The 13,303-nt window shown below is 51.8% G+C and overlaps 1 protein-coding gene across 5 annotated transcripts in view; it reads left to right on the top strand.

Annotated features, from left to right (window-relative positions):
* Positions 1–13,303, top strand: part of PKD1 (polycystin 1, transient receptor potential channel interacting) — a 136,648-nt gene that overhangs the window by 117,565 nt on the left and 5,780 nt on the right. For 4 of the 5 annotated variants that reach the window (XM_065560259.1, XM_008164784.4, XM_065560257.1 and 1 more), the window contains 9 exons: positions 1,185–1,387; positions 1,999–2,193; positions 4,913–5,052; positions 6,797–6,924; positions 8,148–8,322; positions 9,103–9,228; positions 9,623–9,797; positions 10,927–11,214; positions 12,959–13,093. In XM_065560259.1, the coding sequence (XP_065416331.1) occupies positions 1,185–1,387; positions 1,999–2,193; positions 4,913–5,052; positions 6,797–6,924; positions 8,148–8,322; positions 9,103–9,228; positions 9,623–9,797; positions 10,927–11,214; positions 12,959–13,093 (1,565 nt within the window). The remainder of the gene's footprint in view (positions 1–1,184; positions 1,388–1,998; positions 2,194–4,912; positions 5,053–6,796; positions 6,925–8,147; positions 8,323–9,102; positions 9,229–9,622; positions 9,798–10,926; positions 11,215–12,958; positions 13,094–13,303) is intronic. The other variant, XM_065560258.1, reaches the window with a different exon arrangement.

Genomic DNA, 13,303 nt, shown 5'->3' with positions numbered 1-13,303 from the left:
TTCTCCAGCTCTCTAGTCCTTACCATGTCAGGATCCATTTCCCTTTGTTCCCTGGGCTCTCGTTAAAATCATCATAAAAACCCCTTCTGGAAAAGCCCTAACTCGGCATGTTGTGCTCAACAACAAAGCCACCACTCCCCACTCCCACAGGGGGGTTGATTGCAGAAGCAGGTTACCGGGGTGGACTAATTAGACCTGAAGGTAGGGGAGGGTCCTGATGTCAGCGCAGGGGAAAGGGAGTTAGAACTCAAATGAAGACTCAAACCAGTTAAACAAGAGTGAGGGAGAAGGAAAGGAGACTTCGTGCTGGGACGTATAACATGGGCAAACGAACAGTCCACACCGTCTCCCTACAGGCCAGCCTCTCCCATGGCCAGGAGGCGGAGAGCTGAACAGATGGGAGACGGGTCATGGGTGGTGATAGGTTCTTGGCTTCTCCACTTAAGGGTCCTGGTAAGGAGCTAAGAGCAGTGGCTTTCTTAGCACGAGCTGTCCTGCTTTCAGAGACACCCCACCCCCAGAAATTTCTTGCACTACAGCCTCTCTTCTCAGTGCAGAAAACTGAACATGGAGCCGGGGCTCTTGGGCCTATTAAAATCCATCCATTGGTTTTACCTGAACTACTGTAGTATCTGATTTGTACAGCATAGTCACACGGCTGGATAAAAGCGTCTCTCTGTCTAAGCAGCCCCTCCTGGACAGGGTGGCTTAGTGGCATAAGCAGCCGGTTAGGAGGAGTCAAGACTCCCGGTGACATGCGGGTTCAAAGCCTCGCAGGGTCACCCTTGTCCTTCCCAGGTAAACAGAACGAGCTCCTTGGATTGGGTCTTCCGGGTGACACCTTAAGCCAAGGCTCTGGCTGGGCATTAAAGATCCCCTGGGTCTTTGGTAAGATTTGGAGAGTGAGGGCCAGTGTCTGGGTCAGAATGGCTGCCCTGCCCCATGTCCACACGGTGCAGTTTGCAGACGGGTGACTACTGCCCTTCGCTTCAGGGAGGGATGCATTCCAGCAGCGAGCTATGGATGTGGTCTGTCCAGCATGGTGCGGGAGAGGGGCCGCAGAAATCCGGACGATCCGTCTAAAGAGCACCCAGGCTCCCCACAACGGCTCGGGTCTCCGGTGGGGCTGGCGGTTGCCGGCCGCACCGTTGTGGGATTTCAGCCCCTTGCTTTGCTCCCTGCAGTTGCAGACCACGCGTTCAGGAAGCGCCTGCTGCCGCATTGGTGCTCGTACCTAGCTCACGCCGTCAGCCTCCTCCTCTTTGCCACCTCCATTGGGGTCTCCGTGTGGATTGGAGTGGGCTTCACCTCCAGCGTTGCCCTCATGTGGCTCATCTCAGGGATATTCAGCTTCCTGGCATCCTTCTTGGTCTGGGAACCTCTGAAGGTAAGGAGGGGTGTGGAGAGAGAGAGAGAGAGAGTGTGTAATTTCTTTTCCAGGTAGCTGAAACTGCTTAATGTCTCATGATCTTCAGTATCCACCAGTCTAGGCTGCACAGGGTCCTGCTTCTCTCTCTCTCATTCCCCTGTGTAAGTTATTGCAGATTTTGAAAGGGGATCAGCCCTGATTGAACTGGCACCGAGAAGCCCTCGGCAAGCCGTGAAATGGTTCCATCTCTCTGCCTGTGGCAGGGACGCATCTGTGGAGATTATAGAGATGTAAAGCTGGACCCTCTATCACTGTTGTGTATCAGGCCGTACAGCATCCGGCGTTGGGAGAACGGATGTTCTTCCCCACCCCCAGCACAATTCGATGGGGCAAACGGAGACTAAATCTCAGATGGCAACAGCCAGACAGGCTTTACCTCAGAGAGGAGAAATCAGTTAGCACAGACCCATGGTCGGCTGCCATGGAGATGCATGGATCCAAGTCAAGGCCGGCTCCTCTATTCAAGCTTGAATCCATGTTGGGAACAGCGAAGATGTTCCCTACATGGCCTTGTGCTGGTGGGGTTGCTATACCGCTGCCTTAAAGCGCGTTGATTTCCTGGGTCACAGGTTCTGCTGGAAGCCCTTTATTTCGCACTGGTTGCAAAGCGCCTGCACCCGGAGGAAGACGACACACTGGTGGAGTATCCATTTGTCGAGCACGTTTCAGAGAAGATCAACAAAGTCCGACCTCCTCAGGGATTTGCCCTTTTCCAGGCCAAGGAGGAGGCCAGGAAGGTCAAACTGCTTCACAAGATGTTAAAGGTAAAGTGCCTGGCAAACTACCTGGATATCTTTTTTTGATGAGATGACAAGTTTGGTTGATAAAGGTAATAGTGTTGACGTAATAGACTTTGATTTCTGTAGGGCATTGGACTTGGTACCACACAAGACTTTGATTAAACAACTAGAACGATATAAAATGACCGTGGCACGTATTAACTGAATTAAAAACTGACTCACTGATACGTCTCAACATGCAACTGTAAATGGGGAACCATCACCGTGCAGGTGTGTTTCCAGTGGGCTCCTGCAGGGATCGGTTCTTGGCTCTACGCTATTTAACATTTTTATCAGTGACCTGGAAGAAAACCTAAAATCATCCCTGATAAAGTTTGCAAGTGACACAAAAATTGGAGGAGTGGTAAATAATGAAGAAGACAGGTCACTGATACAGAGCAATCTGGATCGCTTGGTAAACAGGGTGCATGCAAACAATATGCATTTTAATAGACTAAATGTAACTATCTCAGAACAAAGAATATACTTACAGGGTGGGGAATTCTATCCTGGGAAGTGCAGACTCTAAAAAAAGATTGGGGGGTGATGGTGGATAATCAGCTGAAGGTGTCCAAAAGGCCTAAAGCAATCGTGGGATGCATAAACAGGGGAATGTCAAGTAGAAATAGAGAGGTCATTTTACCTCTGTATTTGGACTGAGTGCAATCACTGCTGGCATCCTGTGTCCAGTTCTGGTGTCCACAGTTCAAGAAGGATGTTGATAAATTGGAGAGGGGTCAGAGAAGGGCCATGAGAGTGATTAAACAAGATTAGAAAACCTGCCTTATTGTGCTAAATTAAATAGATTGCGCTCCTTGAGTCTAACAAAGAGATGTTTAAGGGGTGACTTGATTACAGTCTAAGTACCTAGATGAGAAACAAATATTTAAGACTGGGCTTTTCCATCTAGCCGAGAAAGGTCTAGCACAATCCGATGGCTGGAAGTTGAAGCTAGACAAAGACAGGAAATAAGGTATCAAGTTAAACAAGTGAGGGGAAATTAACCATTGGAACAATGTTCCAAGGGTCGTGGTGGATTCTCCATCAGTGACAATTTTGAAATCAAGATTGGATGTTTTTCTAAAAGATCTGCTCTAGGAATGATTGCAGGGGGGCAGTTCTCGGACCTGTGGTATTGAGGAAGTCAGACTAGCCAATCGCAATGGTCCTTTCTGACTTTGGAATCCATAAGTACCCTGGAGACTCCTCCCTGCTTTCTACCTTACTGAGACTCTGAGCTTGGGCCCAGGGTGCGGCCTGGCCCCTCCTTGCATCAGAGTCCACCTGCAGTAACGGGCCATGGAACGTGGGCTGCTCCAAACACCATCTTTGTGACTACAAGCCGCCCAGCCTAGCAAGTAAGCACCACTGAATGGCAAGCAATAGCACTGCCCTGAAAGGGTTAGGAACCACTGACCTAAAGGACACTCCTGCTACGAACCTTATATCAGGTTAGAAGAACAAAGCAAGGAAACTAACTGTGCGGCTTATACGAAGGGCTGGGTGAGTCTTTCCAGACTTGGAGGCCCACCGCACAGGTTTTGTTTAAAAGTGGGAGGAATGGCTAGAGCACGGGACTGGGACTCAGGAGACGTGGGTTCTCTTCCCAACTCTGCCACTGGGTTGCTGGGTGACCTTGGGCAAGTCCCTTCCCAGCTCCATGCCTCAGTTTCCCCATTTGCACAATGGAATGATGATCCTGACCACCTTTCTAGAGCGCTTTGAGATCTGTGAATGAAAAGCGTTACGTCTGAGCTACATGGTGGGGTTCCAAATCTAAGGGCATGTCTACACTTACCTCCGGAGCGATCAATCCAGCGGGGGTCGATTTATTGCGTCTAGTGAAGACATGATAAATCGACTGCTGAGCGCTCTCCCGTCGACTCCGGTACCCCACCGGAGCGAGAAGCGTGGGCGGAGTCGATGGGGGAGCGTCAGCCGTCGACCTACCGCAGTGAAAACACTGTGGTGAGTAGATCTAAGTATGTCAACTTCAGCTACGTTATTCACATAGCTGAAGTTGCATAACTTAGATCGATCCCCCCCCAGTGTAGACCAGGCCCAAGAAGAACGGAACTATATCCTCCCCGTGAAATCAGTTGGTTTGGAGTCAAAACATTCCCTTGCAGGGCTGGAGACACAACAGCTCCGGCCTTGGGCACAAGAAAATGGAACAGGCCCAGTGAAATGCAAACAGCCAACCAGCTGTGAAAAGGAGCTTCCATCGCTTTAAAGATCTTTCCCTGTTAATACTCCCAGCTGGTGCTAGCAACACAGCCGGGGTTTAAAAGCTGTGCTGTGTTGAACTGGGCGCTATCCCTTTCAAGAACGGAAACCCCGCTAAATGGGAAGCCGTTACATAAGCAGCGCTGCCAGCATGGAGCGCGCCAGGATGTTGTGCAATCTGTATTGACTTGAACATGGCCGGTTTGAGGAAAAAATTTGTTACGAGGCCATGGTCTGGGTCTGGATTTCATTTAACGGCAGCTCCCATATGGAAAAAAAAACCAAAACCATACCAGGATGTTGGGGCCTGCTCCTGCTCCCAATGGGGGTCTTGCCATCGACATCCAATGCGAGCAGGGTCCAGCCCATGGGGCGCAGGACAGCTTCATGTGCGCAGCCCTGCTTCTACTGAGGTAGGCACCGTGCCCTAGGCTGAGAGCAGCCCCCTTACTGCCTGCCTCTGTTTTCTGCTTGCCAGAGTTTCCTCATCTATATGTTGTTCTTGCTGGTGACTTTGCTCACCAACTACGGCGACGCCTCCCGCAACGGCAGGGCCTTCCTCTTGCAAAGCTCCCTCAAGCAGCAGCTCGGCGGCGAGGAATTCCTCCGCATCAAGAGGTAATTGCAAAGCCCCGTGGGTTGTTCCATCCTCCGGGCCAGGCAGCCTCAGGCTGTGCACTGGGGGGTTCGCGCTGGAAGTCAGTGAGCAGACGCGTTTCTATACCTGTCACAAATTACACACATGCAAATGCCGAATCATCTGTGGTCGCTGCTCCCATTCGAACGGGACAGTCACCGGTGCGTCCAGGCTCATGGTGTTAGACAGGAGAGACTGTCCCTTCACTAACTGTATTGCTCGGGTTCCTTCTCCCATCATTAGGCACCCAGGGATGCACAAAATCCTCAGTGCTGAGGTTATAATGTACGTGTCCGAGTTGCCAGATGTTAATTTTAGAAATTCACCTTGGGAGGTCAAGGATAATTTTATGACTGACACCCAGCGCAGGAAGTCAGGAGGAGATCTGTATTCTAGTTCTGCCTCCATCACTCCTTCCCTGGGGGGCACGTCCTTTCATTGCTTGGTGCCTCCATTTCCCTATCTGTAAAATGGGGATAGGGATTCTGTGAGCTTTAATTCATTAATGTTTCTAAAGGATTGAGCTCCATGGTTGGAAGGAGCTATACAAATGGGGGGGAAAAAAAATCAGTTGATACTTCTCTTTCTGGTATCTGAGCAACGAATTCAGAGTTGCAGCATCAGGACAGACTGAGACGACCTTTAAAAACCACAGCTTTAAAGAAGATTTAGCAATAAAGAGGCTCATGAAAACCAAAAATAATCATCTATTCTATAAATATTAAACCCTATCATTCCTTGGTGCTCGTAGCAAGAGGACGATTTCCTGGTGGGGTTTTCAGGATGTTATCGTCCCTGTTGTCCAGAAGGGCACCAGAGCGGCTTTCTTGGAATTAGTTCTGTCCTTGTGTCAGCCGTCGTGATTGTTCCACAGACAAATGAGACTTAGCGAAGTTAGAGCCAGAATCCATGTTACATCTGATTCACAATGATAGATCCCACTGACGTCAGTACAATTACATTGGTTTACAAGTGGTGTCAAACGAGAGCAGACTCGGCTCCTAGTTACAGGGAGACCTGGTTCATTTATACTGCACTGGCAGTGGAAAGGGGCCTTGCCATGGAAGCCGATGTCTGGCTACACCCCACTGAAGGCCTCTACACCACAAGAATGCTGTGAAGTGGCTTTAATGTAAATGAGAATCAGGCTCAAAAGATTTCTGCGGGACACTTATTTTGTGAGGTTAGAGCGACACGGGGAACGTGTAATGGGATGAAACTGAACAAAAGGAAAAATGAGATCTAATGGCCAGATTCACTTTGTCTGTGGGTTAGTTTCCCAAAGGAAGTGGTCGAAGCCTCATTTCTTCGCTCATTCGAAGCGAGGCTGGATAAAATCACTCCAGTATAACACTGGAGATCAATTGTGCATTGGCCTGGAACTAGAGCAGATGTTCTGATAGGTGTCTCAGCCCAATCTTCTGTAAGAATATTCTGAAGCAGGGGACTAGTTTTACCTTGTAGGGTTTTTGCATTCCAAATGACTACACTGTGTGATCGCTCAGGGGATAGGATAGCAGTCTGGAGGATAAAGCCTGCCTCTGGCTGGGCCACTGAAAAGCAGTGGAGGTCACCTTTCCAAAGCTCCGTCTCCCCCCAGTGGCAGGATGCAAGCTTTCGGACAGAGAACTCCTCAGAACCAGAGCTGGGGTTGGGCTGAGTGGAGACGCTTTGTTCTGCATTGACCGGATGAACTTTCCTCTCTTCTCCTCCCTGCGTGCACAGATCCGATGAGTTTTGGGCGTGGATGTCGCAGGTCTTGTTGCCCTCTCTCTACAATAACCAGTCGGGGCGAGAGAGCTGCAGCACCATGCTGGGAGTGCCACGGCTGCGTCAGCTCCGCCTGCAGGAAGGTGTGTGACTGCCGGCGTCCCTGGTGACACCGTTGGGTGTTTGGGGAGCAGTGGCGCCTCCCCGAAGAGATTCGGATCAATTAGACAGGGAGGGACAACGCTGAGAGCCGGCTCTAGTTTTCTAGCCCCACAGTAGCCAGCTTCACAGCGCTGTTCTCTGCAGACGTTTGGCCAACGAGGCTGCAGGTTTGTTCCTGGTTATCCTTATGCCCAAGAACACATGCCAGGTACGGTACAAAAGCCAAAGACCCGGGCCCTGCCCGATTTCAGACAGGATGCAACAAGCCTGGGTGGTCAGCCGTCAGGATGGGGCAAGCCGAGAGGGAGCGAAGTCTGTGCCACGTGACTCACGTTCTCCGGTGCTCAGCCCAGTAGCTCAGTTATGGATTTTGCATTTATAAATAAATGATGTGGACTTGCTCCTTCTCTAGGTCTGGCCGGGGAAGGGGGAACTGGAGGGGAGGGTTTAACTGAAGCAGGAGGAGGGAGAAGCTGTAGAGGAATAGCTTTCTGAACAGGGATGTTCATATGGCCATGTAACGGGTTTCCCTACTCACTGGTGGCTGGGTCTGGGGAACAGCTCTCATCTGGAACAGTGCCCACTCCATCACTCGCTCACCCCGTGGCCTGTCTCACTCTCCAGAATGGAGGGTGCTCTCTCTTCGTGACTCAGCCCTCCAGCCAAGTCACTAGGTAGTTTTCCCCTTCCGGAGTCGCTATGTCCCACTGGACAATCCACCCGGCAGTCTTCTGTAATTCCCGGTCTGTGCCACTTCCCCAGTGGCTGGTAGGGGAGCCCGGGCCTGCCCAGTACTCTGGGGTCCAGCACAGGGACCCGCTATCCAGCAACGACGGTCTGCTTATTTCCAAACCCCATTGCTATTGCCCTCTGCTCCTTCTTACTTCCCTTCTCTTTCTCGGTGTTCTGGCCTGCCCCTGGGGTCCGACTCAAGCTCCCAACTGCCGGGGAGTGGCTGCAGCCTCCTTCCCCAGCAACCCCTTCCGGTCTCAGCTTCCTAGCTTTGTACCGGCTCAGGGTACAGCTGAGCTTCACCTTCCATTAGCGCTTGTCTATCCAGCCTAGTCCTCCCCCAGATGCAGTCCACTAGGCTAATTACCCCTTCCAAGGTACCCAAACCCCTTCAGATAGGTGCAAACACCCCAGCACAGGCCGTCTCATGTCTCGTCACTGCCAAGATAACATGATGCTGGCCTCTTTTCAGCAGAATGCCTGGATACCATTCATGATTTCCTTAGCGGGACGGATGCATCTGCTGCTGCGAAGAAATGCACGTACGAGTCTAACGGCTTTAATACTGACGATTATGCTGTTGGCTGGAAGAGGGTATCTGTAAATTTGACACAGCCGTGGTCCTACTCACCGCCTGACCTAGCAGGGTACGAAGCTGCGCGTTCCACATGTACATTTCCTGTTCTGGCTGCAAAATCCAGTCACAGTATTGGGTTCTTACGGCCACTCCGTTTCCAGCTGTCATGTCAATTCAGCCAACTGCTGCCCCCGAGCGCCAACCGAATGAACAATACGGAAGGCCTAGTGCTGTTCCGACCACCTGCCAACTGGTTTTGTTCCTTAGCCGTTTGATGGGCATGAATCATGCAGCCCCATTTGTAATTTTCTGGCGCGCGCACTGCATGGAAGATAGAGTGGAGCGCTGTGTGGGTAAGCGAGTGCCACCGTGAGGTACTTTGCCAATGCAGAGGAGGCACGTGCTGGGGGTACCGATATTTCGAAACAGCTGTTTAAGAGTTACAGAGCAATTTAAAACCTCAGCAAGGAAAGTTTTGCATATTGGCGGTAGCTTCCTGTTACTGCCGGTTAGAGGGGCTCAGGAGACAGGGATAAAAGCTGCTTCTTTAGCTTCGGTTCAAGCATTTGGTTGGCTGTGGCTCATTTCTGGGAGATGTGTTAAGAGGGGTTTGGAGGGGGGTGGGCTAGGGCCTGTTCTGGGCCGTTTAAGTTGTTACGATTTTCGTTTGTAATTTCTCACATGCCCTAGATGCATTAAATAAGACACTTACTGTCAGTTCAAATCCTCCGTTTGCCACGAAAGTAAAACAATGCAACTCCTCCTGGCTTTGACTGAGTTATGAAGTTATGACGCCAGGTCAGCAACTCCCCACCCCCAAAATGCAACCAGTGGCTCCTCTTCTTTTCAGAGTCTGGTACTGGGGCTACGTCTCTATGTATGACAGTGGAGGTTACATCCAGGAGCTGGGACCCACGCTGGAGGAGAGCAGAGCGCAAGTGGACTATCTTCAGCAAAACAACTGGATCAACAACATGTAAGCAGCTGGCAAGGCAGCAGAGGGGGGAGCCCGGAGTTTGGCTGTAACCTGGGAACGGTACCAAGCCCTAATCTGTATTTTTCAGTGCAGGTAGTTGAGGGGCTGCCTGCCAAGCCTAGAAGTATTGGGGGGGGGAAGGTGGGGGAGTTATTCAGCCAGAAGATCTCCCTTTATCTTCCCTCATTGCGCGGTCAGGCTGTGTCCATCCAACCAAGGCAGGCAAAATGTGTTCCCCTCTGCAGTTCCTTGGTGGGCTTCAGATCCACTCACGGTGCACACCCGGCCTCTCCTGCCCCAGACAGGCCCTGAGCTGCTCTGGGCAGCCCTTGCCCCTATAAAATGGTGCCACCTGACATGACGGACACCGTCGCCCGCGTCTCTGTCCCCACAGGAGCAGAGCGGTCTTTGTGGAGCTGACGCAGTACAACCCCAGCGTGGACCTGCACGCCGCTGTCACCCTGCGACTGGAGTTCCCCATGGCGGGGCGAGCAGTGGCCGCTATCGCAGTGGGGCCCTTCCCCCTGCTGCGTCTCAGTGGGGGAGTCACGCTGCAGCTTGTCATGATGGTCAGTTCAGCAGCCTTGCTCCTCTCAGTCAGGCCTGTGGAGAGAAAATTGGGGCTCCCATCACTTTCGTTAGGCCCACCCCCATTTCATCCCAGTTACAGGCTTTTGCAGGGGCCCTGCGCTCAGGGTCCTGGTCCAATTATCCCTCCTTGGCAGCCCTGCTCTCAGTCACAGCCTTAGCACAGTGGATGGACATCACTGGGATCTGGCTGTCGGAGAGTTACTCAGCCCTGTTCTGCTTGCTGCTATGACCCTGTTTCCCAGACTCGCTCGACAGCTGTGCTGTGGAAGGGCTGTCGGGGACCCCCTTTTTAGGTTGTTCTGTTGGCTCAGGAGAATAGTTGCCTTTCTCCCATGGCTCAGAGTCACCTGGCTGATGGTTTCCCACCCCCATTGCTGGGCCCAAAGCCCGCACGCCCCCGTCACCACTTCTAGGGCAAGGGATACAGTCACTGACTACCTCCCTTTTGGAGGAGTGTTCTTTGGGTGGGAGAGGGAAAAATCCCCCCTCAGGCAGAATCCAAACACGTTTCACCCTCTCCTCTCATGGGCGACTGGTAACAGATGAGGCCTATGTACCGATGAAGGGGCTGTGGCATGGGCAGGGCCCTCTGACAGACAAAACCCCAACTTCCCAGGAGCCTCCAAGTGGGCAGGGTTTGCCCTGGGGGATTGGGGCAGAGTCATGGAGCCTTGTGCTTTGATCTACCCAAGGCGGGGCAGGCCCTGAGGGTCTAACAGAAACTGCTGCTCGAAGGCGAGGCCTGGTCCTAAGTTAGCTCTCTGGGCTGGGAGCGCTGTGGTGACAGTACACTTGGCCCCTCAGGAGCCAGAGAAAGGGAGAGCCCTGTCTCACACTCCAGTGCTCACCTATCACCAGCCAGTCAAGGGAGTTACACCAGGGACAGATTTGGCCCCATATTCCAGTGGCAGGGTTGCAGCCATAACAACATCATGGGAGATGAAGGCCAGTAATATGGGCTCCATTGTGCCATCACGGGACGATAGCCCCGCCACTGCTCCAAGGGGCCAGTAGGCAGTGCTGTGATGAAGGACTGACAGCACTGCGGTTCTGTAATTGCAACCCACCTCTTTCTGGATGAACTCTTCCTCTTCCCCTACATTACAGGTCTTCCTCATGGTGTTTGTGGTCTATTTTGTGGTCTCTGAGTCCCTCTTCATCAAGAAGGAAGGCAGGGCCTACTTCGCCTTGTTTGGGAGCTACAGCCAATGGCTGCTCACCCTTCTGACCACCTGCACCGTGGTGGTGCACTTGAGCCAAGCCACCATCGCTGACCAGCAGTGGGCAAAGTATCTGAAGAACCGCAAGGGCTTCACCAGCTTTTACCAGGTGGCCTTCCTCAACTCAGTCTTCAACAGCCTGGCCGCCTCCCTTCTCTTCCTGCTGACTGTAAAGGTATGGCAGTGGGCCTGCTGTGAGGTAGGGCTAGGTCTTGAAAGCACTTCATGCAGGTGGGGTAACACTTGAGTCAGCCACGCCTGTCCCAGGTCTCCTTTCCTGTGCAGTGTTCGTTCCAGAGCACGAGTAGTAATTAGATCCTTGTCTCTCCTTTATTAAGAGTAGTACAGATAGGTTAGACAAACACGTGTCCGGGATGGTCTAGATAATATTTAGTCCTGCTATGAGTGCAGAGGACTGGACTAGATGACCTCGCGAGGTCCCTTCCAGTCCTATGACTCTGATACTGCGGTAGAGCCGAGGAACCCCAGCCATCTCACTGTCCAAAACCCAGCCTTGAAGATGAAGGGGTGACCATCAGATGCCCATTTGTGTAAACCAACCAGACAGATATGGAACCAGTGAAACACAAACATGGAGTCATGTTCGCTCACTTCTCAAAGGAGAACTCTGCTTCACAGGCCAAATTGTCAAAAGAGCTCAGCTCCCAGCCACTCCCCAAATCTGATTCTACTTGTTGGTACTGAACTCTTTTGAAGATCTGTCCATGAGCCCTTAGACAGTATAATGCAATACACCAGCTCTTATAATATTCTGATCTATAAACCTGGGTTAAATTATATAGTGCTCAATCCCCAGTTTGTATAGGAGATGAAAACTTGACCATATTCTCTTCACTAGATTTACGTACTTGGGACTCTGGTACCCAACCGTATTTAATGAATAGTAATGGTAGTGAGATGTAGCTTAAGTGCAGCTGCAAACCAGCTGTTCAGAAAAGGGCTGGTGATGCTCAGCAAACCCCCAGAAATGTGCGCTAGGCGCTGTACAAATAGAACAAAGATACTCCCTGCCCCTTAGACCGTACAGGGTCAGACAAGAGACAGACAGGGGAACACACCCACACAATGCGACAATGCTGGCCAGCATACTAGGCCAATCATTTCTACACACCAGCTGCCTAGCCATTATACTGGTCTGTGCTCCAGCAGAGAGCCACACAAGGGGTTGGTTTAATCCTTTGAAGCCTCCCCCTGCCCTAGGCCAGGCTGTTACAGTTGAGGAAGTAGCACTTGAATTAGAGCTCCCTTGTTATAAAGAGGCAGGGCTGCTGGCAGGACATTCTCTGCAAGGGGCCCTCGATGCGGAAACGTCCTCCCCTCCCGCCCCTTAACCAGAGCCTGGATGTATGAGGCTAATAGACACATTACAAAACATTAACATGAACTAGGTACCTTTTAGTTCACACCCCCAGCATTCACGCAGGGGGAAGAGAGCGCAGCACTGCAGGTCACGTCTCTATAGTCTGAAGCACAGGGCCACGCAGACAACTTTAGGCTCTCAGGTCACTGATCAAAACTTCACCCACAGTTTGGGGAGGGGACCAACGTGGCAAAAGACTGGCGGAGCATAATGGTTGCCCAGGCGGCCGGCAGGAACAGCACACATTGGGGACTCTTGTTCTGAAGTTTGCTGTGTTTATTTAAATGAGTTTGAACCCCTCAACCGAGGGCTGCTTAAGCCAATGCAGATGTTTTAGTGGCTGGGGTTGAAAACAGACTGAGGGTAGGTGGACCTTCATCAACCACATGCCAGCTGTGTAAGTGGACCCTGAACACCGGGCGCGCAGTGTCTGTTTCTTTGCAACAGTGCCACGGGGTGGAAAGCTACCCCCGAAACACATGCAGCAGATTCCTTGATCCACACGGGTATAAACCTGGCTTCTCTTCTTTGGTCTCAGGCTGCCCAACAGCTGCGCTTTGTCCGGCAATGGTCCGTGTTCGGCAAAACCCTACAGAAGTCCACGAAGGAGCTGGCTGCTGCAGGGCTGGCCTTCGCGCTGCTCGTCCTTGCTTATACCCAGCTTGGCTTCCTGGTAAATATTTATTTGTATGATACAGTCAAGACTCACCCTACACTGTGCGTTGCTGGGGGAGAGCTACTTGAGTAGCTACAAAGGGAAGGGTTAATTAGAGAGACCTCCGCTCCGATCCAAGCCAGAGCATTCTGGTGAGTGAGTCTCAGCTCATCTGGCCACACTGCAGTTGGCCCCTTCCTGGCCTGCAGCAGAGGCATCAGTGACTGA

Source organism: Chrysemys picta, chromosome 10 (genome assembly GCF_011386835.1).
Source record: "Chrysemys picta bellii isolate R12L10 chromosome 10, ASM1138683v2, whole genome shotgun sequence".
NCBI classification, from domain to species: domain Eukaryota; kingdom Metazoa; phylum Chordata; order Testudines; family Emydidae; genus Chrysemys; species Chrysemys picta.
The sequence above is the reverse complement of the archived record's forward strand: the minus strand, read 5'-3'. Positions and strand labels throughout refer to the sequence as shown.